The sequence below is a fragment of the Pseudoliparis swirei genome, chromosome 10 (assembly GCF_029220125.1).
Source record: "Pseudoliparis swirei isolate HS2019 ecotype Mariana Trench chromosome 10, NWPU_hadal_v1, whole genome shotgun sequence".
Taxonomy (NCBI): Eukaryota; Metazoa; Chordata; class Actinopteri; order Perciformes; family Liparidae; genus Pseudoliparis; species Pseudoliparis swirei.
The window spans coordinates 11522969-11549390 of NC_079397.1; the positions used below are offsets into that span (position 1 = coordinate 11522969).

Sequence of the window (26422 nt, forward strand, 5' to 3'; positions counted from 1 at the left end):
CCATCTGTGCAGAAACATCGCAATTACGTAATCATTTCCACATTACTCTCTCTCGTATCGATGGAACAGCATCCCTTTGAGTGTTCAGTGCATCACATGCTGCGATGACAACTCTGACACATATCAGGTTACAGGTGCAGAAGTCTCATCTTCCCACAGCCGCTGCTGTGTTGAGAATACCGATTAGCCGAGAGCAGAGAGTCAGCGGAGGGATGAAGTGGAGCTTTTCAGACGGCATGGAGAGGGCGTAGCCGGAATAGCTAATGTTCCGCTCACTCCCGTGGCCTCAAAGTGAGGCGAAATAATCACAAAGTGACTGGAGGGTTTTGAACAAGATTGTCGGTTTCCTGAGTAGATTGTTAGAATGGATCAAATGAGCTGTGAAAAGAAGACCAGATGGAGGAATTGAAAAGATTTCCCCCAAATGCTAGAACACAACATATGTTGAGGTAAGGGAAATAAGGAATAAAAGAAAAGAAATTATGAGCATAGTTACGGGAATTAATTCACATTTAGATGCAGGACGCATGAGTGCTGAATGGACCAAAGAGAAATAATGAGGAAGAAAAAGCCAAACACAAAACAACAAAGGAATATAGACGATAAGAAATGATGGGAGACGGCAGACCGATAGGATGGGTCGGGAACAGATCGCACAGGTTTTGTAGTGGGCAAATAATTGAGTTATATCCCTCCAGGTGTGCACACATGTAGACACAACCACACAGCTGTTTTCTGATGTGTAATTATGATTATCTTCGGCATCTTTCGCTCGTTTGTTTTGGTTTGTTTGTTGGGGATCCGTGAAGGCGGCCGCCCCGCCCCGCAGACCCTCCAGCGGAAATGGTAAAGTTGCAACAGACATTTTTTATTCTGATTACTCACCCTCTGGCAGCATGAAATACAATTACAGACACTTTCTCACCTTTCACAACTGCATTAACCGAACCCCCCCCCCCCCCCCCCCCCCCGGATACAGAAAACATAAAGTAACAGGATACAGATTTGCACATTCAGAGACACTGATGATTTCAGACGCACACGTCTGGACACACACCTGTGTTTGGGCAATCGGACTGGTGCTTTTGTTTTCCTGCGAGAGGAAGAAGCGGATGGACATGAAGAGCTCGTGGATGCAGACTCGGAACTCCTCCTCATTCTGGCCTCCTGTGGCCAATGAGAAGAGCCGGCGAGACTGGATGATGTACTTGAAGATGTACTCGCTGGCCTGGAGGAGAGAAAGAAAAAGCATTCATCAGCTGGTCTGTGATGAAAAAGACAAGGGAACCAGACTTCCCTTCCAGTGGGGATGGTTAAAGAATAATGTGACATTTAATGATGCCCCTGATAGCTCCATTTATCTGAAGTGTTCACTTTTGTAGACACTTTTTAAGGAATTTGTGAAGAAAAATTGCCCAAAATGTGCTTTGCTTTAGCTTTCCGTCTTCTTTACTAGAATATGTCTCAGTTTCGGAGTGATCAGCGTACATGAGCAGTCTGAACACCTCATATTGGGCCCTTGGAACTCAGACATTTATTATGATTTTAGTTATTGAAAAAGTAACTGTCAGATTGACTAATAATGAAAGACGTAATTAGTTGTAGTCCAAGTGTTTTCAATTACAAAGACAACCACCCTGACAGCGATCACACTTTGAATGAAACCTATCCAAAAGAAAACTAATGAAAAACATTCTATGGATCGGCCAGAAGGACGACGCTGCAACAACACATCTGCGGCGCATCACTCATTTATAATTGACTCCGTGACAGAGTAACAATTTACTTCTGGTGAAGAATGTATTGCGCGCATGATAAATGGTAAAAACCACAGCACAGAAGCCGCAATGTGCTTCTCCCACGGTGCATCTTCATGAGTCATTAGAATACCGGGATGTCGATTCCCAACCCCAGCGGCGCTGCATTTCTGCTGATTAAAACTGCATGCAGCGTAATAGAGTGAGGAGGGGAATGGCAGCGCGTTGCTTTCTCTGCTAATGGGGAGTGTGAGATGGTGGGTGTAATTAGGAGGAATGGCAACAAGAGGGAGCCAGTTTATTTATTTGCATTTCTGCGCGCCTCTGTGGCGATGACGCTACTGCATACACGTTTGAGAGTGTGTGTCTTTTGAACACACCACCCTGGCTGCCTGAGTGTGTTGTCCTCGAAGCAGACGCCTCACCTTGAGCACCTGTTGTATGTGATCCTGATGCTCGGCGTCAACAATGCGGTCCATGTACCACTTCAGCACTTTGATCAGGTCCCTGAAGGAAACACAAACGCACACACACACACACACTATCACCCCAGCTCCATCGCACATCGCTTCTCTCACTGGATTTGGCAAAATGAAGATGAGGCAATGCAGCGTTTTTAAAATGAAACAATGTGTTCAAACTGTTTCAGAGAAAATAATTCCACTAGATTACCGGCTCTTTATAAAATACTGTCAATTCTAATGTTGCACACTGAGGATGACAAACGGCAAATTCAATATAAAACCTTTCGTTGTTCGCTCCACATTTTAAATTGGTGGAGTCTCGAATAAAATTCTTCAAATCTCATCAGATATTTCAAGGGCGGCATCGTCTTTGTGAAACAGCGAGCGGCTGACAAATTATTTCTTGGTGCTCTATTAATAACTTCACATCGTGACAATAATGTATGTGTTGACTAATTAAGGTATCCCAGGTAAAAAAGAGTTTAAAGCAGATGGATGTGGCAGCAGGGTTTATGCAAAGATGGAAGAAGAAGCAAAAAAGACACCAACGCGTTATCTCAGCAGGTACAGAGAGTGTGAAGAAGACAGCCTGTGAGAACAGCAGGTTATGAATATGGGTGTTTTTACACGTGACAGACATAGGTGAGGAAACGAGGAGGTAGGAAGCAAAAACGTGAGCACATTTTCTCAATTCGCTCGGCGTCAGCCAGGGGGCACCACGAGCATTTCATTCACACTCCTGTTGACTCTCTCATGGCACAGAGCTGAGCAGGAGCTGCCTCTCAGCACTGCCTCTCTAAATGTCCTGCGCCGTGTGATACAGGATGTCATTAGAATATAATGTGCGGGTACGGCTGCATCGTGGGACACTCGAGGCGCCGCACATGTAACGGCGACATCTTTGACAAGCGGAGGCTGGAACGTCGCGTACCTGTAGGACAACGCTCCGGCAAAGTGGCTCTCGATGTAGGTGTCCATGACGGGCTTGAAATGCTGGAATTTGCTGTCCTGGAGCAAGTTGATGATATGGACCTGGAAAATAAACAGAGAAGACATACTGCTATAAAAAAAAGTACTGTAATATAAAATAACTAGAACGGGCACTCGGTAGAGCGCATACCGTCGCATATCACAAGATTGGGCATTGAATTATGAACATGTTGGCATTAGTTGCATGCCAATTGGATACAAATTGACCGCGCTATGGTAAAAAGAAGATTTTGACCTTTTCATGACCTTGACCTTTGACCCGATCGATCCCAAAATCTAATCAAATGGTCCCCGGATAATAACCAATTATCCCACCAAATTTCATGCGATTCGGTTTAATACTTTTTTAGTTATGCGAGTAACACGCATACAAATAAATAAAGAAATAAATTCACGGCGATCAAAACATAACCTTCCGCATTTTCAATGCGAAGGTAAATATACATAATAAACAACCAAACTAAGAAAAAACAGTTTGACAGTGACTACAGCAGTTACTCTATGCATCCCTTGTGTGCAGCTTGTTGTGAAATACAATTTGTCCGACCGCAGGAGATTAAGTCCACATGTCAGACTTGTTGTATTGATCTCAAGACCACAAAAGGGAAACTGGATGGCGCGCTAGACCTTTACATCATTGATAACGGCGTGCTGAGAGGGAGGAGAAAGTGTGTGTGCGCGTGTCAGTTTGAGACTGATGTGTCGTGAGCGGCACACGCAAACAAAGAGTGAGAGAGAGACAGAGAGAGAGAGGGAGAGAGAGAGATTGATCAGACGCCTCGCTCTATCGGCGCAGTGCAGCGTGACCAGGGTGAGATTGGTTCAGCGAGCTCTGCGGCATCACATCAATCCATCGTTCTCCGGGAGTAAAGTTTCAGTTTTCTGTGATTGGCTCCAACACGACGGCATCGTGACACGAAGAGGAAAACCGGATTCGTGAGAACAACTTGCTTACCAGGGAATCAAACACCTTGAGCCCGTATCTCTGGGAGCTTTCATCCAGAATACCAAAGAGCGTGTCCAGGGTGTCCTGTAGAAACTGGACAAGAGGGAGTTTGTATGTGTGAGCTGCAGCTTTATGTTGACTTCACTCTTTGAACAGCCTCATCTTCTCAATTTGAACTTGAAAAAACAACAACATGTGGACTGAAATCAAATCCGAAACGATCGAAACTCCAAATGCCAGGAGGGCGGGAGCGATTCAGTGGCAGCAATCACGCCGTGGGTTTACTTTGACGATCTCCGAGCCGTCGATCTCCTTCAGCTTAGAGAGGCTGTCGTTGATCCTTTCGGGGTGGGTTCGCCACTTCAACAGGTCCAGCATGTCTCCTGGGAATGACAGTAAAAGAGAGGTGGGGGAGGAGATCAACGGAGATAGCAAGTGAGGAAGACACGGAAAAGAAAAAAAAGCACAAGAGATCAGGACAAATCTCGTGTTTGTTTGTAAAGAAACGCAGGATTACGAGAGCAACGTGCAGCATCGGATCACAAAGCACCACCACAGCCTCCAATTATAGCCCAAAACCTCCACAGATGCCAAACAAACGATGACATGTTCAAGTGCGGCGGGGTAAAGGAGATAAAAAGTGTTTTTCCTGAGCCAGGTTCCCCAGACATGCGCATGAATAAAACATAAGCCTCAAGAAGAAAGTATTTTCGCCGTCTCTCCGGATCCCGTTCAACTTGAAGTGTCTTTTTGCAACTTTACATGTAAATCTGTGTGTGCGCCTGTGTGTGTGTGTGTGCGCGTGACTGCATTAACCAATCGGTCGAGTCTATTTCGTCATCCAAAACGTTGCAATACTTTCATATTCACACCACAAACAACATCAAATGCATGCAGGACATTAACAGCCTGTTGCAAGTATATTCTTTGAAATCACTCAAAACCCATTTTTATAGAAGAGCTTTTAAGTGATGTCGTCCTTCTCTGCAGTTCTTTGGTTCACCCTAATTTAATTTGTCTGTTTTTTATTTTATATTTGTATCTTAACATTCTATTTGTTTTGCCTTGATTCTCTGTAGAGCACTTTGTAAACTTTGTTTTTAAAGGTGCTATATAAATAAAGCTTTTCAGTTCATATATTCTCCTCTCTACTTCATGAGGTAAAAGATGATTTATCATTTAATGGTTTTTTTAAAGTCTAAAAATACTGTTCTTTTGTACAACAGTGAGTGTCTGGTGAGGTTTGTGTCAGTGGGAGAAAAACAAATGTGTCCTTTGCGGCCACTTTATATATATTTGGATTATCGTTGGCTATCGTTTACTGCAGTATAAATTAAATATAAATAAAACATTATCAGCGATCAGCTAGTCTTTCTGAAACAATTCCCACTCTGCAACTAGTTCACGAAAGCAAGGATGTACTGGTTCATTCGTGAGCAGTGGGAACTGGAGGCTATTCCCTCCACCCTGCATCGTCACATGGTGTTTGTTTCACACAGTTGTAAAGTTGAGATGGAAATATTGCTTTCTCACCTGCAGAGAACTCGCTACTCGCTCCTTTCTGTCAGTAAAAACAAATGGCGTCTTCCCATTTGGTTAGTCTTTTGGGAAGTGTTGATCACTGTCTTTTGGCGGCAGCGGCTCATACGAGCAGTTACCCGATCTAATCGACGCCTCGGCGGGAGAGAAGTGGCCAAAGAAACGCCAGATCCCTCGAGTCTGGTTTACCGTTCTGCGTGAGCTTGGTGGAGCAGAGGAAACTGGTGATCCAGAAAGACTCCTTGGGGCCTTTCAGAGTCTGGTTGTTGGACGGGAGGTTGGCCTTGGAGAACGGCATCTTCAGGTAGCGCGGACAGTCTGCCAAGCTGGTGTTCTCCTCACACTGGGCACGCGGGAAAGAAAGGGAGGGGGGGGAAAAACACACACATTTTGTGAACTGGCACGGAAGATGCTGAGGAGAGGAGAGGAAGACTGTTCTACCCTCAAAGCGTTGAAGCAATGCGTTCACTCATTTCTTACCGATACGTCGAACACGTGGATTATTTATGGGGCGATTTTTTTTTTACAATTGTACAAAAGCCGTTGGAGGTTTCTATATGACATCAGAGTCGTAGGTCGTACTCCAGTCATGAATGAGACATCCGAGCTATTGCACATAATCAATCACAGAGCACGACTGTTATTTTGGGGGATTTAATGTGCTGCTTTAATGTCTACAGCTGAGGCCTTTCGAGCTCCAAAAGCCACCACACAGTTTGGACTGATTCTGCTGTGTGTCTATTTTAGGTCTGGGGAGAAAAATAGGCCATGCCAGCTTCATTGAGCTTTTCAGCAACTTCCATCTGGCATTGGAACGGGCCTCTCCCCCCGCCCCCCCCCTCTGTACGATGGGAACACACAGGGCTACCAGAGTCGTCCTCTAAAACTGGCAGGCTCAGGTTGGAGGGTTGGGTAGGACTAAATCTGGCCACCTGACAGGAAAAGAAAACAATAAAAAAGATAAAAAGGGGGGAGTTTTGTGTTTTCAAAAGGACTGTAGAAAAATACTCAAGCCAACGACAATATAAATAATCAGACTTTCGGTCACTGTTCTTCCAATGAAACGTCTGTATACGCTCAATGCGTTTCTGTCCTCCGCGAAGCCTGAGGTTTCTGCACACACCCTTCGCCTGCAGCTGAGGAAAACCACGCAGTCTGCAATTATTCTGAATTACACCCAAGACGGTCTTGCAGTAGCTTTTAACTGGGGGATGCTGCCCATTTTTATTTGCTTTCGTCTTTTGATGTTTCCGAACCAAAAGTGTGTGAAAAGATGAGTGGGAGGGTCTTACGGTCTATAAAAATGCATCAAAAAGGGAAATAAATGGTGCGCTAAACACGGAGATAGACTTCCTGCGATGAATCAAGCGTCAAAAGAAACACATACATTACCGCTCGCTCAAGGTTTCGATCGAACGCCGCAGCTTGAGAATGTTACGCAAGTGGACATGACTCATGGGTCAGCAGGTCTGTAATGCAGTGATGCGAGCTGTTTTTCAACCCACGGCACCAAACAGTGTGATAACAGAACCCACGATTCACATAATCACATACAGCACGTAATCCCATTTTAAATAGCCCCTGGCAACACCCGCGCGGTGCAAATCATTCAGTTTCACTTGAGAGAATCTCTCAGCTGTGATTTACCAACGGACAGAATGACCATGAACCATTTTTTTTTCATCTCTGTCCACTGAAATCTTTTTTCATGTGGAATACCAACGGAATCGTCCGATGCTATTGGTCTAAAATAAGAGTCACATTTTGGATGAATAGCAGGAGAATATCTGAGGACATTATTCGTGCCAAAACACATCCCGGAAAGCACAAAGTCAACTCTATTGCATGTTGTTCAGTCCAAAGTCTTAGTGGTGTTGTTTTAGTTTTACCTTATGGATAATGAGCTCATGGGTGCCATCTGGCAGAGTCCTGCCGTCCTCCTGCATCAGAGGAACAAAGGAGTAGCCAAACAGTTTCTTCTCTCCCTTGTCTTTAGCTGTCAAACAACAACACATGGACACGGCATTAAGTCCAAAATACATAACCGCAGACTGCCTGAAAATACAGAAAGGAAAGAGCAATGTTATGAAATCAGTTATTTTTTTTCGATTATGCAATATAAATGAACCAGTTGAAGAGGTGAATGTGATGCTCAGTGCTTGTACTCTACTTGATGAACACCCTAACACCAAGCTGAAAACACACACACACATACATGCAGGTGATGCACACTGCTGTCTCCACTGGAAGAGATCCGACCAATGCAGCGTTGCAAAAAGGCAAACGAAGACGAGTAGCTGGCAAACATAATGCCGACAAAGGTCTTCTAAAAGTTAACTCTGCAACTGTGTTTAACCCTTCTGCCGCCTTCGGGTCAATTTGACCCCATTCAATGTTTAACCCTCCTGTTACCTTTATATTTACTGACATATTTTACCCTTGGGGTCAATATGACCCCAGCTATTAAAATCTCCAGAAAATTATTAGAATTAATATTGTTTTCCAAGTTTAAGTGTGAGGTACTTTATGTTTGTTTGTTGACTACCGAAAGAACACCGACATTAAACATTGAATCGGGTCAAATTGACCCGAAGGCGGCAGGAGGGTTAAGAAGGAAGGAAATACTTTTGTTCGGCCTCAATAATGCATTGAAAAGAAGAAAACTCTCCGTGGGAGCCTGATCTTTGACCACACTATATTATTCGTGTTGGGTGGGGTCAGCATCGGTTACACCTGTGGCTTTAGGTCTTTACAACGTCTCCCACCGGCCACAAGCACACATACAAGATCTTGAGCCGTGAAGTTACTCTCCGAGGGCGTGATTGATGTGGGCGCGGAGTTTTTAAGAAGCTTTCTTTAAGCTCTGGGCAGAATTTGCATAGAATTATGAACACAAGTAAACGGATGTATCTGCTGCTTGAGCAATAAAGTGCTAATGTGAGCACAGCGGGAAGTGGAGCGCTAGCACGGTGTGTGTGTGTGTGTGTCCCAGGAGCAGCACGAGTTGTACTGTATTAAACTGAGAAAATGGTCTTGCACCACGGCCATTTTATTCCGTCTGTCCAGTTCGGCTGTGATTAAGTCTTCACACCGGGAAAGATATTGCTTACAAGACTCGAGACTGCAAACTTTTTCGTTTTTGTTTGCCTCGGGCGCCAGGAGGTTAGGAAAGATTAAGTTGTGCTGCGGGAGGTTTCGCTGAGCTCGGCAGCGCAGGTGGAGATTGATGCCTTGAACTCTAACACATACACTAAGCTGTTATATATTACAATTACAGAGTGGGATTCTTCCTAATTGTACACGGCACCAATCGCATTATTAACAATAAAATGTGTTGAATTTGGTTAAATTGTTTGAAATATTGTGGAACACTGCCGTAATAAAACAGAAGCATTGCACTGCAGGTGCTGACTGGCCCTTGCAGCCCCCTTTAGGGACAACACTGGGCTCCACACAAATAAATTAACAATTACCGCTGCTGCATAATAAGTGCAACTACAAGACGGAATTTGAAAGGATATTCATAAAAAAAATATACAAACGGTGCTTTTCTGTGTTGCCAGTGAGCATGAGAGTGTCTGCTAATCATATTTCTACAGGCAGGTTGTCCCAGAGTTTTGGAGCCCTAATAGTCATAAAGTCCGGTGTCACCGCAGGCTTCAATGGGGCTCTTAATGGGCAGCCCGTTGGTGTTAATACTGGCACCGCCAGCTTTAATAAGGCTACTGTATCTACTGCACGCAGCCACACATCCTCCCGGCGTGGCTGCAAACTGCATCATAATATCTGCTTGTTATGAGAGAAGAGACTGCCCACTCCCTGCAGCTCAGAAAAGAGGGTGAGAAAGAAAGAGAGAGAGAGAGAGAGAGCGCAATATTTTAGTTATAATTAAAGTTGTGTCTCATTAGGAGGTCAGAAGTTGGACAAACTGGTCTCATTATGAAAATGCTTATATAAGCGCAGACTTATGCACTTGGACACCGTTTATTTGGGGGGGGGGGGGGGGGCAGCCTCTGGGCTCGAGGCTGCTGTGTCAGCGGGTTCAAGCGGGCGGGGTCAGTGAATGATCATTGCGCTCCTCTCCCTCCACAGCAATTCCCTCTTCTTTGCCTCCACCGCCCCGAGATAACTGCACAGAGAGCGGCGCCTCAGGCTCTCACACCTGAACAGATAACGTTCTAAAAATGTGTCCCCCTTCACCTTTTCTCGATAAATAAAAAGTAAAAGGTCCAAATGCCTGGTCGCACTTACTGGAGCAGTGCCGGAACTCAAACCTGACGTGTGACCCGCGGAACATGTCGACGGGGATCGGCAGCTTGATCTGCTCCGCCCAGCGCGGGCTGTTGTTGTGGTACAGCACCAAGGAGTGGTACGCATCGCCACCGGGCTCACCGGCGCCGGCCGCCACGTGACTCTGGACGGCACGAGGAAGAGAGCGAATCAAGACAAGAGGCGGACGGGTGAGAGAATGAAAAGAAAAATAACAGGAAGTGGGGAGGGAAAATGAGAGGCCAGGCGAGGGGGGCAGGTTTGAAGGGCACACTGAATTAATGAGTCAGACATGAAAACACATGGGGTTTACTGAAACCCATCCACACACACCGCAAATTCCAATAAAGTGAGAATGACATGGTATTCACGCGTGTGTTTATGTGTGTCAGAGGGATGCGTGCCGCGCGGTGGCAGCGGAGTTATATTGGAGTCTATTTTCTCTTCAAGGCCGAGGCGGCGCAGGAAACCACAGGAGCAGACTGTCACAGCGCTGCACCAGAAATGGGCAACACACAGGAGAGACACTTAGCGCTCATCTGGGTCAGCGATATTTAACCCTCCTGTTACCTTAGGGTCAATTTGACCCCATTCAATGTTTAACCCTCCTGTTACCTTTATATTTACTGACATATTTTACCCTCGGGGTCAATTTGACCCCAGCAATTAAAACCTCCAGAAAATTATTAGAATTAATATTGTTTTCCAAGTTTAAGTGTGAGGTACTTTATGTTTGTTTGTTGACTACCTAAATAGCCCTTTAAATATATAAAAAAGTTGATATTTCTTATATGTTTGACAGTGAAAAACAGCCTGGGGTCAACTTGACCCGAAAGAACACCGACATTAAACAATGAATGGGGTCAAATTGACCCTAAGGTAACAGGAGGGTTAAATGAAGAGTTTTGATCCGAAATAAGCGCAGGACTTATATAATTAATACGGCGTTTTAATATCCTGAAACAACGCAGTTGGTCGTTCCAAACGATATAGTTTCCAAGTTGTTGTTTTAAAAAGGAAACATAACAATCGTGACATACAGCTGCTGATTAAGAAAGAAATACGTTTTTTACCTTGAGGATCTGTCCGTCGATATCCAGCACGTAGACGGTGATCTCTACGTTCCTGGCGACGCTTTTCCCGCCCTTCTCAAACTCGCCTTTCTCCAGCGTGATGTAAAGGTCATTCCTCATCTCTCCTGCAGGGACCGGGAGGTAAAAGAAGGCATCGATTATGCATACAAGCGAGCATTATTAATGAGCTCAACAGCTGGACCGCGATCTCTTGTGTAATGCTTAATGACAGCTTTCAGATAAGTGGCATTGAATAGTGTTTTTTCTGCTGACATGAAATCTACTCCTGAGGTCAAAGCTTTGACGACGAGAGAATACACGATTTAAAATCCACAATACGTTGAAGGGGTTGCTGTAATCCATATGCTTTGATTACAGCAGAGTAGCATGAAGCCATGCTCACACTATTCAGCGCTAAACAGCGATAACATTGACAAACAAAATCGAAGCAGTTGACATGTAATACATTGTCTTCAATACATTTTTATTCCGTGCATCGTTCTCCCTTCCACAGAAGCTGACACCTACACTACCGTTCAAAAGTTTGGGGTCATTTAGAAAAAGAAAGAATTTTTTTTTAAATTGTCCTTATTTTTCAAATATTATTAGAAAACCCTTGAAACCCTTGTGCAATTATGTTAGCACAGCTGAAAACAGTTATGCTGGTGCTTCTTTTGAGTTTGAAGTTCAAAGAACAAAATTGATATTTCAAATAAAAATCATTATCTTAACCTTGTCAATGTCTTGACTATATTTTCTATTCATTTGATAAATAAAAACTGTGAGCTTTCATGGAAAACACGAAATTGTCTGGGTGTCCCCAAACTTTTGAACAGTAGTGTGCATTACCCACAATGCAACTCAATGGTGGCAGCAGCGTTGTGTAAGTGGCAGCAAAACGTAGCCACCAGCCTGCAGCATCACTTAAGGCAGCTAATCGGATTTCACGCATCTCCTCTTGGAGCCATTGAGGGCTTTGTACAACAGTTGTTACACGCAGTCGTACTCCTGAAGATCAGGAAACAGACTGGTGGATTAAAGTTCCCCTTTATCCGCTGCGTTTCATCCCGACATGCAGATGTACGGTCCTACCTGCTCAAAATATAAGAAGATAACATAATTTACACAGAAGAGAACCGTGTGCTTTATAGAGCAAAGTGTCATTGCAAACATTTACATTTTAAATTGGTAAATTCAAGTGTGTAAACAACTAACTCAGTGTCTGGGATTCCTAAACTTGAGGCTAGTGCTGCAAAGTATAGAAACAGTCGGGAAAATAACCCGCGGAAGTAATATTCTACATCTTTTTGATAGCACTGCAGCTGAATGTCCAACAACTGGGCCAGGCACACATTTATGTCCTCCTGGAGGGGAAGTCAAACTGGTGCAAAGCGCTCTGGGTAAGAAACAGCTTAGGCCCGTTTCCTCTGCAGCCAGACACATTGTTAGGTTTCCCATATAACCTCTTTGTGTGTATGTGTGTGTTAGTTTGTGTGTGTGCTCATCATATCTCTAGTTCTTCGGTCGATATTGATTTTCTGCTCTTTACAACAGTAACCATGGCAACGTGGGGCATACACACACACCCATACTGTACGTTTGCTTCTTTCTCTCACCCACACACACACACACACACAATAGTGCAGGAAAGCAGACACACAATGGGGCAGTTTCTTTATGTGCAATCGGAAGAAGGTCGGGAGGGTGAGCAGCTGGGAAAAGAAAATGAGAACGATACAGTGAGATACAAATGCGGAAAAGATAGACACAAAAAGAGGGCGAGGCGGTTTTCTTAGCCAAAGGGCAGACTTAAACGGGCAGACAGGGTGAGAGCACTCGGCGTTAAGGGTTTGTAGTCTGACAAAGACAAAGAAAGAGGCAGAGAACATAAATCTGTGTTAGTGAGGCGCTGGGGGACCCGCAGGCTGTGGCTCTTCTTTATCTGTGTGACCAGACGGCACACCTCACTTATTTAAGAGCAACAGTCCCCTGATGTCCAGCTCTCAGAAAAGAGCGTCAGAGTTAATTCAAACAGGACTTTCACGTCTGTGATTCCTCGTACATGTATAGAAATATCTACACGAACATGTACGTCTGAAGTTCTTTGTTTCATCTCGCAGTCAGGTGATTATGCACGGGTTGCCACGGCAACAAGACACCATCCAGCTTAGTCTGAAGGCTTTTCTGCAAGGGGCTCTGTGGCGTTTGGAGAAGAAGCCATCTAATTGAGGCCTATCTGCAATCTGAATATTTCATCTTTCGGGGGGCACCGACAGGGAGAGTTCAAATATCACTCTGAAGCATCAGGTAGGGATGTCAAGCGTTACCAAGGCAACTACAGTAGATGTTATAAGGCAGATCAATGTATATAATACAAACACTAGAAAATACATAATTAAGTTTATAGTAAGCACTATAACTGCCATATTATAGAGAAATACTTGTTTTATTACTCTGACGCCCGAGTTTATGACTTTGTCTCCACACCGGCTGCCTGGTAAGTCTTTCCATCTGATCACTAATAAAATATAAGTTGTATGTCTACAACCTCGCCACAGTTTCCTCTCCAAGTCCAAAGATACGTGGGTTAAGTGAATCAGAAATTAAACGGTGTGAATGTGGCGTTGTTTGTCATCTATATGCAGAGTAGCGTTTCAATAATAAATGAAGGGAAAGAGACCAGGGTGGTTTGTATGATCAGAAATAGCCACCGGAGGGGAAAAACAGACCATCAAAAGGGCAGATGTGTCAGTGTAAGTGATTATTTAAAGCAAAGTGGTCTCTGGCGTGTGTGGTGGGGGGGGGGCGAAAGCTTGAAACACTAGCTTTGTAAATTAGTGGTCAGAGATGAAATGCATATGCACCACGGCACCGAGGGGAGTTGTTGAATGTTAAGCAACAGGAAAGACAGCTGACAGCCATGATGATCACAAACCCACTGGGGAAATTCATATCGACGGAAGGGAATAAGTTGAAAATCGACTCGGAGACCCACCTGGCATGATGACGTCAGAGAAGCCCAGTTTCCTGGTGATGGACACACCCCGCGTGAAGAGGACCATGTACTCCCGTCTCAGCTGCTCTATATCCCCGTGGAGGAGCTGGAGACCCACTGCTAGACCTAAGAAATACATAACAACAACATGAAAGATGTGAATTACCATATTCCTATTGTAACGGATCCCCGTATATCAATCGGCGTGAGACTTTACTGCTGGTGAACTTCTTTATTTCCTTCCTTTCGTTGTATAAACATGAACCAAAACTCTTGAATAAAAACCACCTTGTCACCACCGTAAGAGCATTAGCCTCATACGGGTCCATTAAAACTATGAAAACTTTATATCAAATGCGCATCCGTCAGTAACACTTAGCCGTACCGTCAAGTTTGTATATTAACATGAAATAAAGGTGCGCTTCCTTTTAACATTTCAAAATAAAAGTCAAATTTAGCTCAAAGCGGAAGTAGATTAAAACATATACAAAATCATTAAAACAATACAATATAAAAAGGCATACATCAAAACCAATAAAGCAGATACAAAATAAGGCAATCAACACAAAACAATAAACCTTTTAAGGGGTTATTTACACCTATATTACAGACTTGATATCCCCATCATTAAAACCCTCACCATAGCCACTCAATAAAGATTTTAAAAATATATCATAACCCTCTTCTGAAAGCAATTTTAAAAAATGTTGTATTGGTACGCTCAGAATATTCATAAGATATTCACATGGACATATTTTCATTTATTATTGCAGACAGATGAACTTGCAAACCAGACAACTGCAGTTATTCCTGCCAACATCAATGTGCATGTGTATGGAAGGACACAGACACCCCCCACATGTACCTGAACTCAACATTTAAAGTCATCTCCAGCTCTTTTTATTGAGAGGGAATGCGACATGAAGGCCCGTCGTCCCAAATCAATATCCTCGCGCAATAACTCCAAAATGTCACAGCGCAGCTAAATTAAAGCACCGACTTGCATTTAGAGTGCGTGAGGCTGTCCGAGCTCATGAGGGGAGACAAACACATCAACAGCTTAACGGCCAGGGAGGGTGTACGGGACGAGATGACGCCGATTATTATTGCGGCAGATGGTTCCAGAAAGTTGGGAGTCAGTGGTGAAACGGTTCATTAGCTGTCAGAGGTGTCCGTCGCTAAGAGTCAACAACGCAACGCGGCGACAGACCAACATGCACTGCACTGCGGTGGAATAAAGCAGGAAGGGGCTGTGAAGGTGTGGGTCCACGGGGTTTATAAGATAGAAATGATGTCATGCATTCATTCTTAGGAAGAAAAAAATGCTTTCAAGAAAATATACCTATTTATAGGTATATTCCTATAGTTCACAGGGGTTAAATATATCTACGGTGTCTACCGTATAGTCGTATTGAAATCAATCAAATAAATTATTTTTACAGAAACACATATTACCTGTGTGGAGTTACTGTGGCTTGGTTTTAGGTTGTGTTTTGTAGCTGCTGCAGTTAAGATTCCTGAACTCATATCAGTTATATCGTCTAGTAAAACAAATGTCAAAAGGTCAGATATCTGATATCTGAGCAAGATGTGCATTTTTTTTTTTAGAGGCAAGGACGACGTCTCCAAGAGAAACTCCAAAAACAGACGTACAGAGGCACTACTGGGAGGTTGAGCGGGTCGGGAGGGGACAGTACAGTCTTTCTTAATCATTGGAAAATAACGGCTACAATTCATCAACAATGTGTTCATACTGGGCCTGGTGGGAAATGAAAGAAGAGACCCCGTTAGGTCCAGGAGACTTTTTTTTTTTTTTACCCGGACCTCAACACAGATTAAGCCTTTTGGCATTCATCAGCACATAAACAAACACAAACACGGATCGCCTCTAAAAGCTACTGCCTGGGCCACAATTAGGCAGCTCTATTACTATTCTGCCTGGTAGATGTCGTTGACGCTGGACAAAAAAAACACCCTCAACCTCTGCTGCCCTCAGCCCACCTGGCCTGCCTCCTCAAAAACGAAACAAAAAACAGTGGATTTGTCTCTTCTGTCACCGCCTACGCTCGCATGGAGGTGGCCGCTGAATTATCAACCTGACCCGACTCACGCGGAGCCAGATTATTATGAAATCCCGTGTATGGCTGCGTGTAAACAAAAACAACCGCTGCTCTAGTCTTTCACATATAATTGATGACATATACGGAGAACAGAAAAGCCTACATGTGAACTAAGTAACTGTCTCCCCCCACACTGTCTGACTCTTTGTTTCCCAGTGTTCTTTATATGTGGCGGCCAGAGCATTCATCTCTCCCCTGCTAATTGGCTGCTAATAAGAGACTTCTGGCCCCCTGCTTGGTCCGTTTGAAAGGATAGCCACATAGCGAGACAACTTCAGACACGCATCGGGACGAACACACACACACTCATACAAAGAGGGCGAGGTGCACACACACACACACATATATATAAACATGTACACATATATACACACGCTCAAATACACATTGCGTTATCTTACATCACTGCACACCTTCTTTTAATTGCCCATCCTGACACTAAGTCAAACCACTAAATTGTGGTCCTTAAATTATCCATGTTGGCCCATTGCTCCTGCACGGTGGTCGTCACGGGGACAAAGTGGAGAGGAGACACTGACCTGTTCGCTAAAGATGAAATATTCCCTCCGCTTTTGGACATGTGGCGCCGAGGCTAGGCGAGCGAGTCAAGTGTTATCTGTGCTGTAATGTTGTCTGCGGGAGAATAATTGCCCTTTGGGAAGAATTGACTTATGTACACACACAGTAAACACGAGCAGAGAGTGATGCAGTGCCTCCAGTAGCTGTTCTGAATGTAGAGCCAGCACAGTTAAGGCAAGTGCTGACAAAAATTGGCCAGTTCTTTGGGGTCGAAGGAGAAATTGCTGCCGAATATGAAATTTAATGAATGTGGATATGATGTCAGGCCGCTGCAACTCGTGCTGCCGCCGTCATCAGTAGAGCACGAGCAGGTGTGTGTGCGTGAGAGACGTGTAATTAAAGAGATAGAAGTTAATAAGAGGCAATAAGATCGCAGTCAAAAACTGTCGCAGCTTAAAACGATAATGAATTAATTTAGTCAAGACAGATAAATGGAGCTCAAAGTAAGAAAAAAAAGAGACTTCATATTCAGAGCCCATTATCCTAAAATTGTAAATGGCCTCTACTTATGTGATGAAAGCATTCATATAGTACGATCAATGTCAAATTCGGTTAAGTGGCCGAAGTGTCATTTTTATTTTTTATTTTTTTAAACGAACTCGCATGAATTATGCACGACGGAGTGTCGCGAAAAAAGACGCACGGCTCTCTTCTCGTGCACTTTAATGGAGGAAGTGCCGAGGCTAAATCAGCTGTTCGGCTGGATCAATGTCTTCAGCTGGCAGCTACTCGATAGCCAACGATAACGATAAACTGCAAACACACACACACAGCAGCCAAAGTAGGGAGGAGCTCCTTGAAGTCCAATTCACTCTCATGTGTTTATGATGAACGTGCTACTGTGCATAACCACGTCGAAAAGAGGCCTGAAGCCAATGCGTGTATGTTGGCTACATTTTGAGAGAGGCAACTAATTGTTTTTTTATGACACAACATTCATCTTAAAGCCTGGAAATGTCCCCGTCATCCATCAGGCAAGAGATACTGAGGAAGCCACTCGTCTGCAGAGTCATCTCGAAGGTCTCAGAAGTGTAACGTCAACGGGGAAAGCACCACATTATCTTATCTTCTTAACATTATCTATCCGCTTCATCTGTAATTAAATCAGATAAAGTGTGCGTAGCTTTGATAACACACACAGTCGACAGTTTATGCTGCAAATATAGCCGACGTAAGAACTTCAGATTGCGTCGGGAGTTCAATATGGAATAAAGAAACAGTTAAGTAGTCGCGGAATATTTTGTATTTCTCGTGTCATTCCTTTGCTTTATCCTGAATCCATTTAGACTTTTGTTCCACTTATCAGCTCGGCTATGCAAAGCCCCCCGTGTCTCCATCTCTCCAGCAGCAGCAGCAGCGTCATATAGGATTTCAGCGGGACGCTGCAGTTCTGTGGTGAAGCAATGCAGTGGAAAGATGCTGCTTGGATAACGGCGGCCGCGTCGAACGACTTTGTGTCCTTTCCGTTTGATGACGGCAACTTGTCCCTGCAAGGCCCCGCGTTGTGTGACTTCCCTTCAAGAAACTAATTATTGGTCTTCTGAGGCGAGGTGAGAAGAGGAGCCGTCAGTCAGCAGATTCTCACAGATTCTCGACGTTCCTATAGTCTCGTATGTCCCTCGGACAATTATCACTCGTTTGCAATGAAGCGGACTGTGGTGTTCCTCGGAGAATACACAATGGAGATGTTAGAAGACAATTAACTCTTTTTATATAACAGCCTGCAGCAAAAATTGCAGCGACACTTTACAAAAAACATTTTTTGTAAATGAGACAAAATTCTAATGGCCTGTTGCTGATTGCTTACTGTCGGTTGCCCATGTGGCTCCTCGATGCAAGCAGCTGCAGACTAGCCAACACTGTTTAATTCATGGTTATGTTTCCTCGCATCACTCTTTGCACCCCATTGGAGTTTCCTGCACTGGAGATTACATTTTGAGGTCCAAATCACAAATACATTTTTTTGGGGGGCTGGAATCTTTGACAGCTGCTTCTATATCTGCAATTAAGTGCGAGTCTCATTTCCAAACAAACCTTTTGACATGTCACGTGACATTTCTTCTGGAGGTTTGAAGAACTGAATGTTCTGAGTATCCACCAACCTGTTGCTATGGGAAACTGCTGATGCTGTGGTTCAGTATGGTGCAAATGGAGCTATTTATAAAAAATCATCTGAATGCATTGGCAACAGCAGGCTTCCTGAAGACAGGACCATGTGAAGACTGACCCGCCTCCCGAAAGAGGAACTTCCCTCCGACAGAGACGCGACTCAGACTGACCGGACGCTGAGCGTTGCGCAATAATCTAAGTTTGTCATTGTGGCACAATGTGGGTTTTGTGAAAGAAATAAGCCTGATTATCACCAGACAAATGAATTAACAGCTTTGAATGTTGTTGCTCGAGAAGAAAAACATGACACAAAACAAAAAAAAGTGAACAAGAACATTGGCTTAAAACCAAATCCAGATTGAAGCATTACTAAATCCTTATTTAATGTCTCAAAACAAGACGTGTGGATGTGAACCGGCAAAATCAAGAAAACACTCGCGGTTCTTACCGGTGTTGGAGCCCGATAGGCTGTACCGGGAATTCGCCTTTTTGATTAAGTTCTCGTGGGTCTGGTGCCACTCGCTCTCTGTGTTGCAGCTGAGACAGAAAGAGGACACAGAGAAACAGAAAATACATATTTTATATAGATTGTATACTTAAAAGGGCACTTCAGCAATGTAGTGTTTCACTTTGCTAAAGCAGATAAAACTCACAAGGGCAGATTATAAAATAATGGTTCAGGTAAAAGCAGCAACCATTAGCCTGATGCTTTTTCTCTTCGCGAGTGGGGGCGTATAATGTCGGAGACACGCACTGTGTGACTCACTGAAGATGAGCCACACACTTGAGGTCATGTGAATCACAGGCGTACATACAACTTAATGGATTTGAGTTTGACAGTCACTAAAAACAGTTATAACGTTAAACTCGGGCAGGTCAAGTAAACTCATTATTATAGTATTTACGCTGACGTCTCGTCTGGACCTAATTCTGAAAACATCCAGCTCAGAACTTACATGCTTATCCGACTAAAACCTCTCTGGTGTTACCGCAGGTATAAACAAAGTAGTTGGATTTCCTTCGGAGCTAAATGTACTTGGCCCCTCTGATCCAGCTATAATGTAGGTCAAACTACTGTGCCAACGATCGCCATTATTATCCCTTCGATTTCTTCCCTCAACACTGCTTTATTATTTAGTTATAGCACCAGCTAACAAACAGACTTAAATATCTTTATAAAAATCTGATTCTAGGAATAATTCAACATTTTGCGAAATGCCTTAATTGCCGAAAGAGAAATGAGAAGATCTCTCACTTATGTGTCTGTTAAATATTAAACTGCAGCTGGATGACTTAGCTCAGCCACAGCGTGTTGACGGGGACTTACGCATAGACCTTGAGCAGGTGGTCATCCTTGGAGTCAGCGGTGAGGAGATCGGCGATGCTGACGACAGCACAGCCAAACGGCCTCCTGTACTGGACGCTGCACAGATTCTTCTTCTCCCCTGCTCCCATTCTCCCTACACACACACACACACACACACACACACACACAAAGGAAACAGTCATGTCACAATCAGCCTTGACAAAATAACTGCCATTGACAAAACTATCCTGATAAAAATCAAAATATGCACAGCACTAAAACATATGGAATATCTTTTATTCAAAATTGTTTTGTATCGGTAAATAAAATATTGTGTGAGTCTGTTGTGTCTTACATGATAACAAGTTTATTTTATTTTTTTAATCAGACTATTTTTCTCCACCTCCATCATGATAGCGAGCTTTTAGAATACACTTAATATTCACCATTATCCCAATAATGGAACTCCATCACCACTTGTCATTAGTGTCCTACATCCTACATCCTATGTCCCATCCCTCCGGCTGTGAAAGCCCAGGAGATTTGAAAGATAGTGCTGAGTCAAATACAGAAGCAGCCTCATAACTCCCACCTATTCGTATGATGTGCACAACGATGTAGACATCTTTTCGTAGATCGCTGCTTCCCAAATCCTGAAAAACAGCAAGAAAAAACACATTTAAGCATCAGATTCAATCACTACAGAGAGCTTACTTTGCTCTTAGTTTCCAGAGTAATAAAGCTTGACTTTACTGGACATACTTCTAAACGCAAAGCCACGGCCGCTATACTCACCACAAACAGCGTGCATTGTCTTTCCGTCTTGTCGGGCGACTTGGGCAACCCGCTCTTATTCAGCTTGACAAAGAACCTTTCACTGTACACGAGGAGAGACGGAGAGAGAGAGGGAACACACGTCGAGATGAAAGGGGGGTCAGAAGCGGTGTCATCGTAAACAGTTGCATCCATTGCCGCCGCTAACAGGAGCAGAATAAAGATCAGAAACGGTGTCGGAGAAGTCGAGCGGTCGGGCCCCCGGAGGAAACGCTTCAAAGTTAAAGCTTCAAACCGACGCCGTCTGGAACGGAACGTGAGGCCGCAGCAAGACAGGCGGAGAGATAGAGGGAGACAACAATATATACAAAGCGTGAATTGCTGAACCAAATCCCCAACACGGGCTGTCTGTAACTTATCCGACAAGAAATACATCCACAAGTGGCCCCTGCGCTTAAATCGTCGCCTGTCGTGGCTCTTTGACGTGTTTTAACTTGAATACAGCAAAAAAAATAGTGACGGGTTACAACAAAACCACCTCTCATGGCTGCCAGAGAACCAAAGAGGATAGTCTGATGGTTGAGCTAAAAGGAACGTCAGAGCATCAACAATTTGGATTTAAACCGAGGGTCTGTATCTTCTGTTGGGATGTTTCACTCAAGCAAAGAAGAAAAGTCAGAGGGGGCCACAACCGTCATGAGGACATCTCATCTGGGGACTGTGAAAGTCTTTCAAATTTGAAGGCAATGGGTGTTGAAACCAAAAGTGGCCGACAAACAGACAAACAACGTCGCCGCCTCCTCGAGTCGTGACGCTAAGGCTCAAAATAAAACTGGAAGCAGCTACTCTGAGACAATTGAAAAAGTAAGTTGTCCGTCTCTAGTTTGCGCATACCGGCAGTGCAACCTTAGAATATGAGCTGCAGGAGCCTCACAGGGGCACACTGAACTGACTAGAAAACAACATCTCTGACCTTGAATGCCCCGCACCCCGCCTCGTGCAGGCGTGTAATTAAGTGCATGTCGGGCAAAAAACAGAAAGGACGGACACGGATCTCTTTCCCATTCTCTTTGTACTCCGCGCGCTCCCTCTTTCCATCTCGCACACAAGCTCAAAGAGAGGCGGCGCAGGCCCCCTGCTGGGGCCCCCCGTCTCATCCCGGCTGGCGAGCTGAGGGCTAATCCAGTTAGGTGACTTTCACAGTCCTCCGATAAGCAGAGAGAAAAACCCTTGTAATGCACCAGCGCCCGACAATGAGCCGATCGAGGCTCTGGCGCGGCCAGCGGGCGCTCGCTACGGTCGACCCGTTCACACGAGAGCAGCGTTCACCCCGACGGGGCCGGTATCGCGTCACGCTGCACACGGCTACAGTAGATTAGGATGTTTCAGAATAGTCCGAGCTATTACAAGAGCTTCAAATGCACCACGTCTCCTCCACGGTGTAAATAAGAGGCTGCTTCTTGCACTGTAACTCGGTGTTTTGTGTGTGTAGAGCAGTGGGGAGCTATTTGAATTAATTACGGTGCTGATAATTAATTATACAAATGCAGACGGTATTTTTTTTTCCAGACGCGGCGGACTCCCTCGGTAAAGTTTTCCTTCTCATCGTCCGAATTGGAACGAGCCTGTTGAGAGCCGGTTTGATCTGGATGCGCCGCTGTTCCTCATTAGCTGCTCTCCGTGACTCCGCAGGCCGTTTATCCCGCCATATGGAGACGGATTCCTGTGCGTTAGACGGCAGACTCGCGCACGCGTACCCCGAACCCTAATGAGCGCTCCATTGTTGAAAACCCAAACTGCCAATTAACAGCCACTCCCGCAAAAACACGGACGCACACGAGTGTGTCGCACGCCCTCCCTCCCCTGCCATCAACTCTTCTCCCTCACAGCTGCAGTGTGCTGAGAGGAGCAGTGTCCCTCCAGCGGGACCGTATCTCACTCCATCATTGCTGGCATTAACATAACATGAATGGCCGGTTTCCCCTCCGGGCCCACGCGGGGCTCGCTATTCCCTCTCCTGATATCGGTGATTGCATTAGGAGCTGTGCGCTCACCCGACAAGGGGGCGGATGGGGGTAGTGAGCGACTGGCGTGTAAAATACTGGCCAAATTAACTGACACTGTTGCCTCCCTCCATCCCTCCCCTAAAGCCAATAAACCTAAATATAGCCCCAACCCCCGGAGGCCATGCTGAATGATGAGAGAAGGAACACACTAGACGGTGTGGTGGACAGGAAGAGAACACACCAGACCACATATATCTCTTTGTGGAAAACACACACTGGACTTCTGCTGTTCTCACACACACACACACACACACACAGGGTGACCTTGTGAAGAGTTGAGTGGAGGTTGCAATTAAAAAGGCGGGAAGTGCCAGTGTCTGTGGAGAGGCGGTGTGAAGTGTGCGGGTTTGATCTGGGACAGAAGCAAAACAAGAGGAAGAGCAACAGGGCCGTGTGTGAGCATCGTGGAGCGAGCCAGTGTGTGTGTGTGTGTGTCCTGCTGTGGATGCCAGACAAGGAGCCTGTACTGAACACAAAGAAGCTACCACGGTGCACCGGGGCTGCTGGTGTTGGCATGGTACTGAGACGACGGGTCGGACCCCCATCTGGCCTCGGGCACAAACACACACACACAGAAACCACCAGCACAGAGGGACGTGTCGAAATGGCTCCATGCCAGGCATCTTGCCCAAATATGTGTGTGCGTGTCTCCGTTTTATGTGTGTGTGAGCAGAGAGTGAGAGACAATGTTGGCCAGCTGCCATTGAGGGATCTTCCTTGAAGAACCCCTCAAACATGCGGACGGAAAAATGGTGTTTAGATAAACTGTAATAAGAATATCGATGTGCTCTTATATGATATGATATTGTATTGTCATTGTTTTTATTCAGTTTAGATAAAGGCGCATAGCATTAGCTTAACAAATGCTGTAAAGTGCATGCATATTTTCGAGTGAAACTTGATATGATACCACTGGCACATGTGTTGTGCGTGCGTGCATGTGTGTGTGTGTGTGTGTGTGTGCAGAAACATACAACTCGTATATTCTCCGGAACTCCTCCTTTTCTCAGATGGACCACATCATAAAAAAACCCAAATGGCCTTGCACACTTCTTGTAAAAATAGAGCTTCTTTTGTTGCGTGCCATTACTCCGATTGTAAAGGAAACCACATGCCGGCTTTAGAGAAACTTAGGTCAACTAAGTTTGCAAAAAGTGAGATCGTCCTGCCAGTGATGTGATGAATAATTTATTTGATTTCTTTAGAACCCGAAGTGGAGCCACTGTATCCTGAAACGAAAATAATAAAAGAATCAATGTCCCCCTTGTTCTTCTGATGTGGCCCGGTGGGGCGGGGAGGAAGCGTCAAACACGAGCATGACTTATCAAAAGAAGTTTCAGTGTTGTCGTGCTCATTTTTTGTTCTTCATCCCACTCGTTTGCCTCGCCTGACGAATCCGCTTGTTTGCGACATGAAAATGAATTCATCACTTTGAACTATGAAATTAGGGATTTTAAACCCAGTCTTGTATTTTGGCCATCAGGAGTACGAAGGGCCGTGTTTGTGTCAGTGTGTGTGTGTGTGTGTGTGTGTGTGTCTGTGTGTGTGTGCACACTTCCAGGGCGATAGGCTCGTTCATGTGGACAGCACGGGCACTTTTTATATGACATAATAACACGGCTCTGCCCACTTTTATGGGTCCAAGTGCACTTTAACAACGTGCTTCATGCAATCAATCTTCATGAATAGAGTCGGTGCGGCCCTCTTGACATCAGAAGGGGAGCCCTTTGAAACATCCCCCCCTGCAATCACCAATCCACCTCACTTACAGCGCTGTGGACTGTGCATCCACAACACAAAGGTAAACAACTTGTTCTACCTTTTGAAAACAAATTGCAACATACAAACCACAGAAAACACACTTTTGTGTTAAGTGTCTCACCTGAGGGGCCGGTTCTCCCGTCCATCGTAAATGTGGAAGAAGACTTCAAGCTCTTCGCCCAGATTTGCACTCATCAGACTCTTCACATGGACAAACAAGTGATGGGTGCTGGCGGGCGCGGGGGTCTCCTTCTTACGATGCCGGTGTTCCATCTGCAGAGGAGAGAATAATACACGGTTCCAGGATGGTACTCTGGGCAGGGAGATCTATATATAGTATATTAGACTTGATCTCTTCTATGAACACTTAATCAGACACATCCATCTGCACTACTTGCACTATCACCACTTTCTTTCTGCCTTAACATCCCCAATGCATTGTCACTGTTGTTGTTTTTATATTATATTGTCGACTAAGTGTCTCAGATAATGTAGTTATAAAAGCCTTGGCTGACCCAGCACTGAGTGATACCAGGTATTCGTCTTGTTTCTGGAAGCAATGGAACAATTGTTTGTATGTTTTTTAATCCCGAGTGATTTTTTGGCTGCAATGGCTGCAATGGTGTCCTCGTATTGTATTTTATATATTGTTGTTGTATTTGTGTTTGTTGTATTATGGACCCATGTGTCTGGAATAAAGATATATATATATATTGTATATTCATGTTGCTATTCTGTTGTCTTTTTTATATTTTTTCTCCTATTTTTAAATGACATGTACAGTATGTACGACGAGAGCGTACGTGTAACCAGAGTCAAATTCCATAAATGTGTACGTGATCATGGGCAAAAAAGCTGATTCTGATTCTGATCTGCAACTATACAGAACAGAAAAAAAAAATTAGAAATATAACTGAACAAATTGTGCTGTTCTGATATACGATTTAAGGGATGGATTTGGAAAGGTCCAAAAAAGAAAAAGCTGAAAAATCCATGAGCTCTAAATCCAGAAGATCCTCAAAAAGCAGGATCAAAGCTTATCAAATGCAGTTAATACCAGGGGGAAAAAACAACATGTGGTTACATCTCTTTTAATACTGGCCAATCACATCTGAGAGCAGCTGTATTTAGGATTGAGTTTCCTCATCAGAGATAAACAACATCGCTCGGAGACACTCCAATGCTGGGAGGAGCTTTGCTGCAAATGTCCATATATATTTGAAGAGGAAGGCTAAGATCTAGATTTTGTTGATATAAATCAAATTAATTTAAGGTCTAACATCGCAGGCCAACAGCGGCACCAGAGGCTAAGATGTCAGAATTTAAGCTGCACTGTCTGATTGCGGGACACATGAAAGGCATATTGCTGCATATACGGATATGCACATAAACAAACACTTCAAAAATAGGTATTTATACTTCACAAAACAAGGGTTTTCACAGAAATTTATTAAAGCCGAGCCATCAGGGTCTAAAAGGCACCAAAACATGGCCCCCTCCCTCCTTATTCATTTACCTCGAGCGTTTATCTGTAATTAGGTTCAGCATTTCCTTGAAAAAATAAAAAGAAGATAAATGGCATTGTGATTTGCATCCCTTTCAAACTCGAAACAGGAAACGGAGCACTGAAATTCGCCCTGAATATGAATTGCGATCGTCACACAATGAGGCAAA

General features: G+C 44.4%; 1 protein-coding gene across 2 annotated transcripts in view; it reads right to left on the minus strand.

Moving 5' to 3' along the window:
- Window positions 1-26422, minus strand: part of dock4b (dedicator of cytokinesis 4b) — a 117139-nt gene that overhangs the window by 49144 nt on the left and 41573 nt on the right. For both annotated transcript variants that reach the window (XM_056424696.1, XM_056424695.1), the window contains exons 8-22: window positions 24870-25021; window positions 20943-21024; window positions 20740-20800; window positions 20169-20301; window positions 19290-19378; window positions 14034-14159; window positions 11039-11163; window positions 9948-10110; window positions 7586-7692; window positions 5886-6039; window positions 4443-4540; window positions 4167-4250; window positions 3153-3253; window positions 2183-2264; window positions 1058-1228 (exon numbers count right to left, since the gene is read on the minus strand). In XM_056424696.1, coding sequence (XP_056280671.1) covers window positions 1058-1228; window positions 2183-2264; window positions 3153-3253; window positions 4167-4250; window positions 4443-4540; window positions 5886-6039; window positions 7586-7692; window positions 9948-10110; window positions 11039-11163; window positions 14034-14159; window positions 19290-19378; window positions 20169-20301; window positions 20740-20800; window positions 20943-21024; window positions 24870-25021 — 1728 coding nt within the window. The remainder of the gene's footprint in view (window positions 1-1057; window positions 1229-2182; window positions 2265-3152; window positions 3254-4166; window positions 4251-4442; window positions 4541-5885; window positions 6040-7585; window positions 7693-9947; window positions 10111-11038; window positions 11164-14033; window positions 14160-19289; window positions 19379-20168; window positions 20302-20739; window positions 20801-20942; window positions 21025-24869; window positions 25022-26422) is intronic.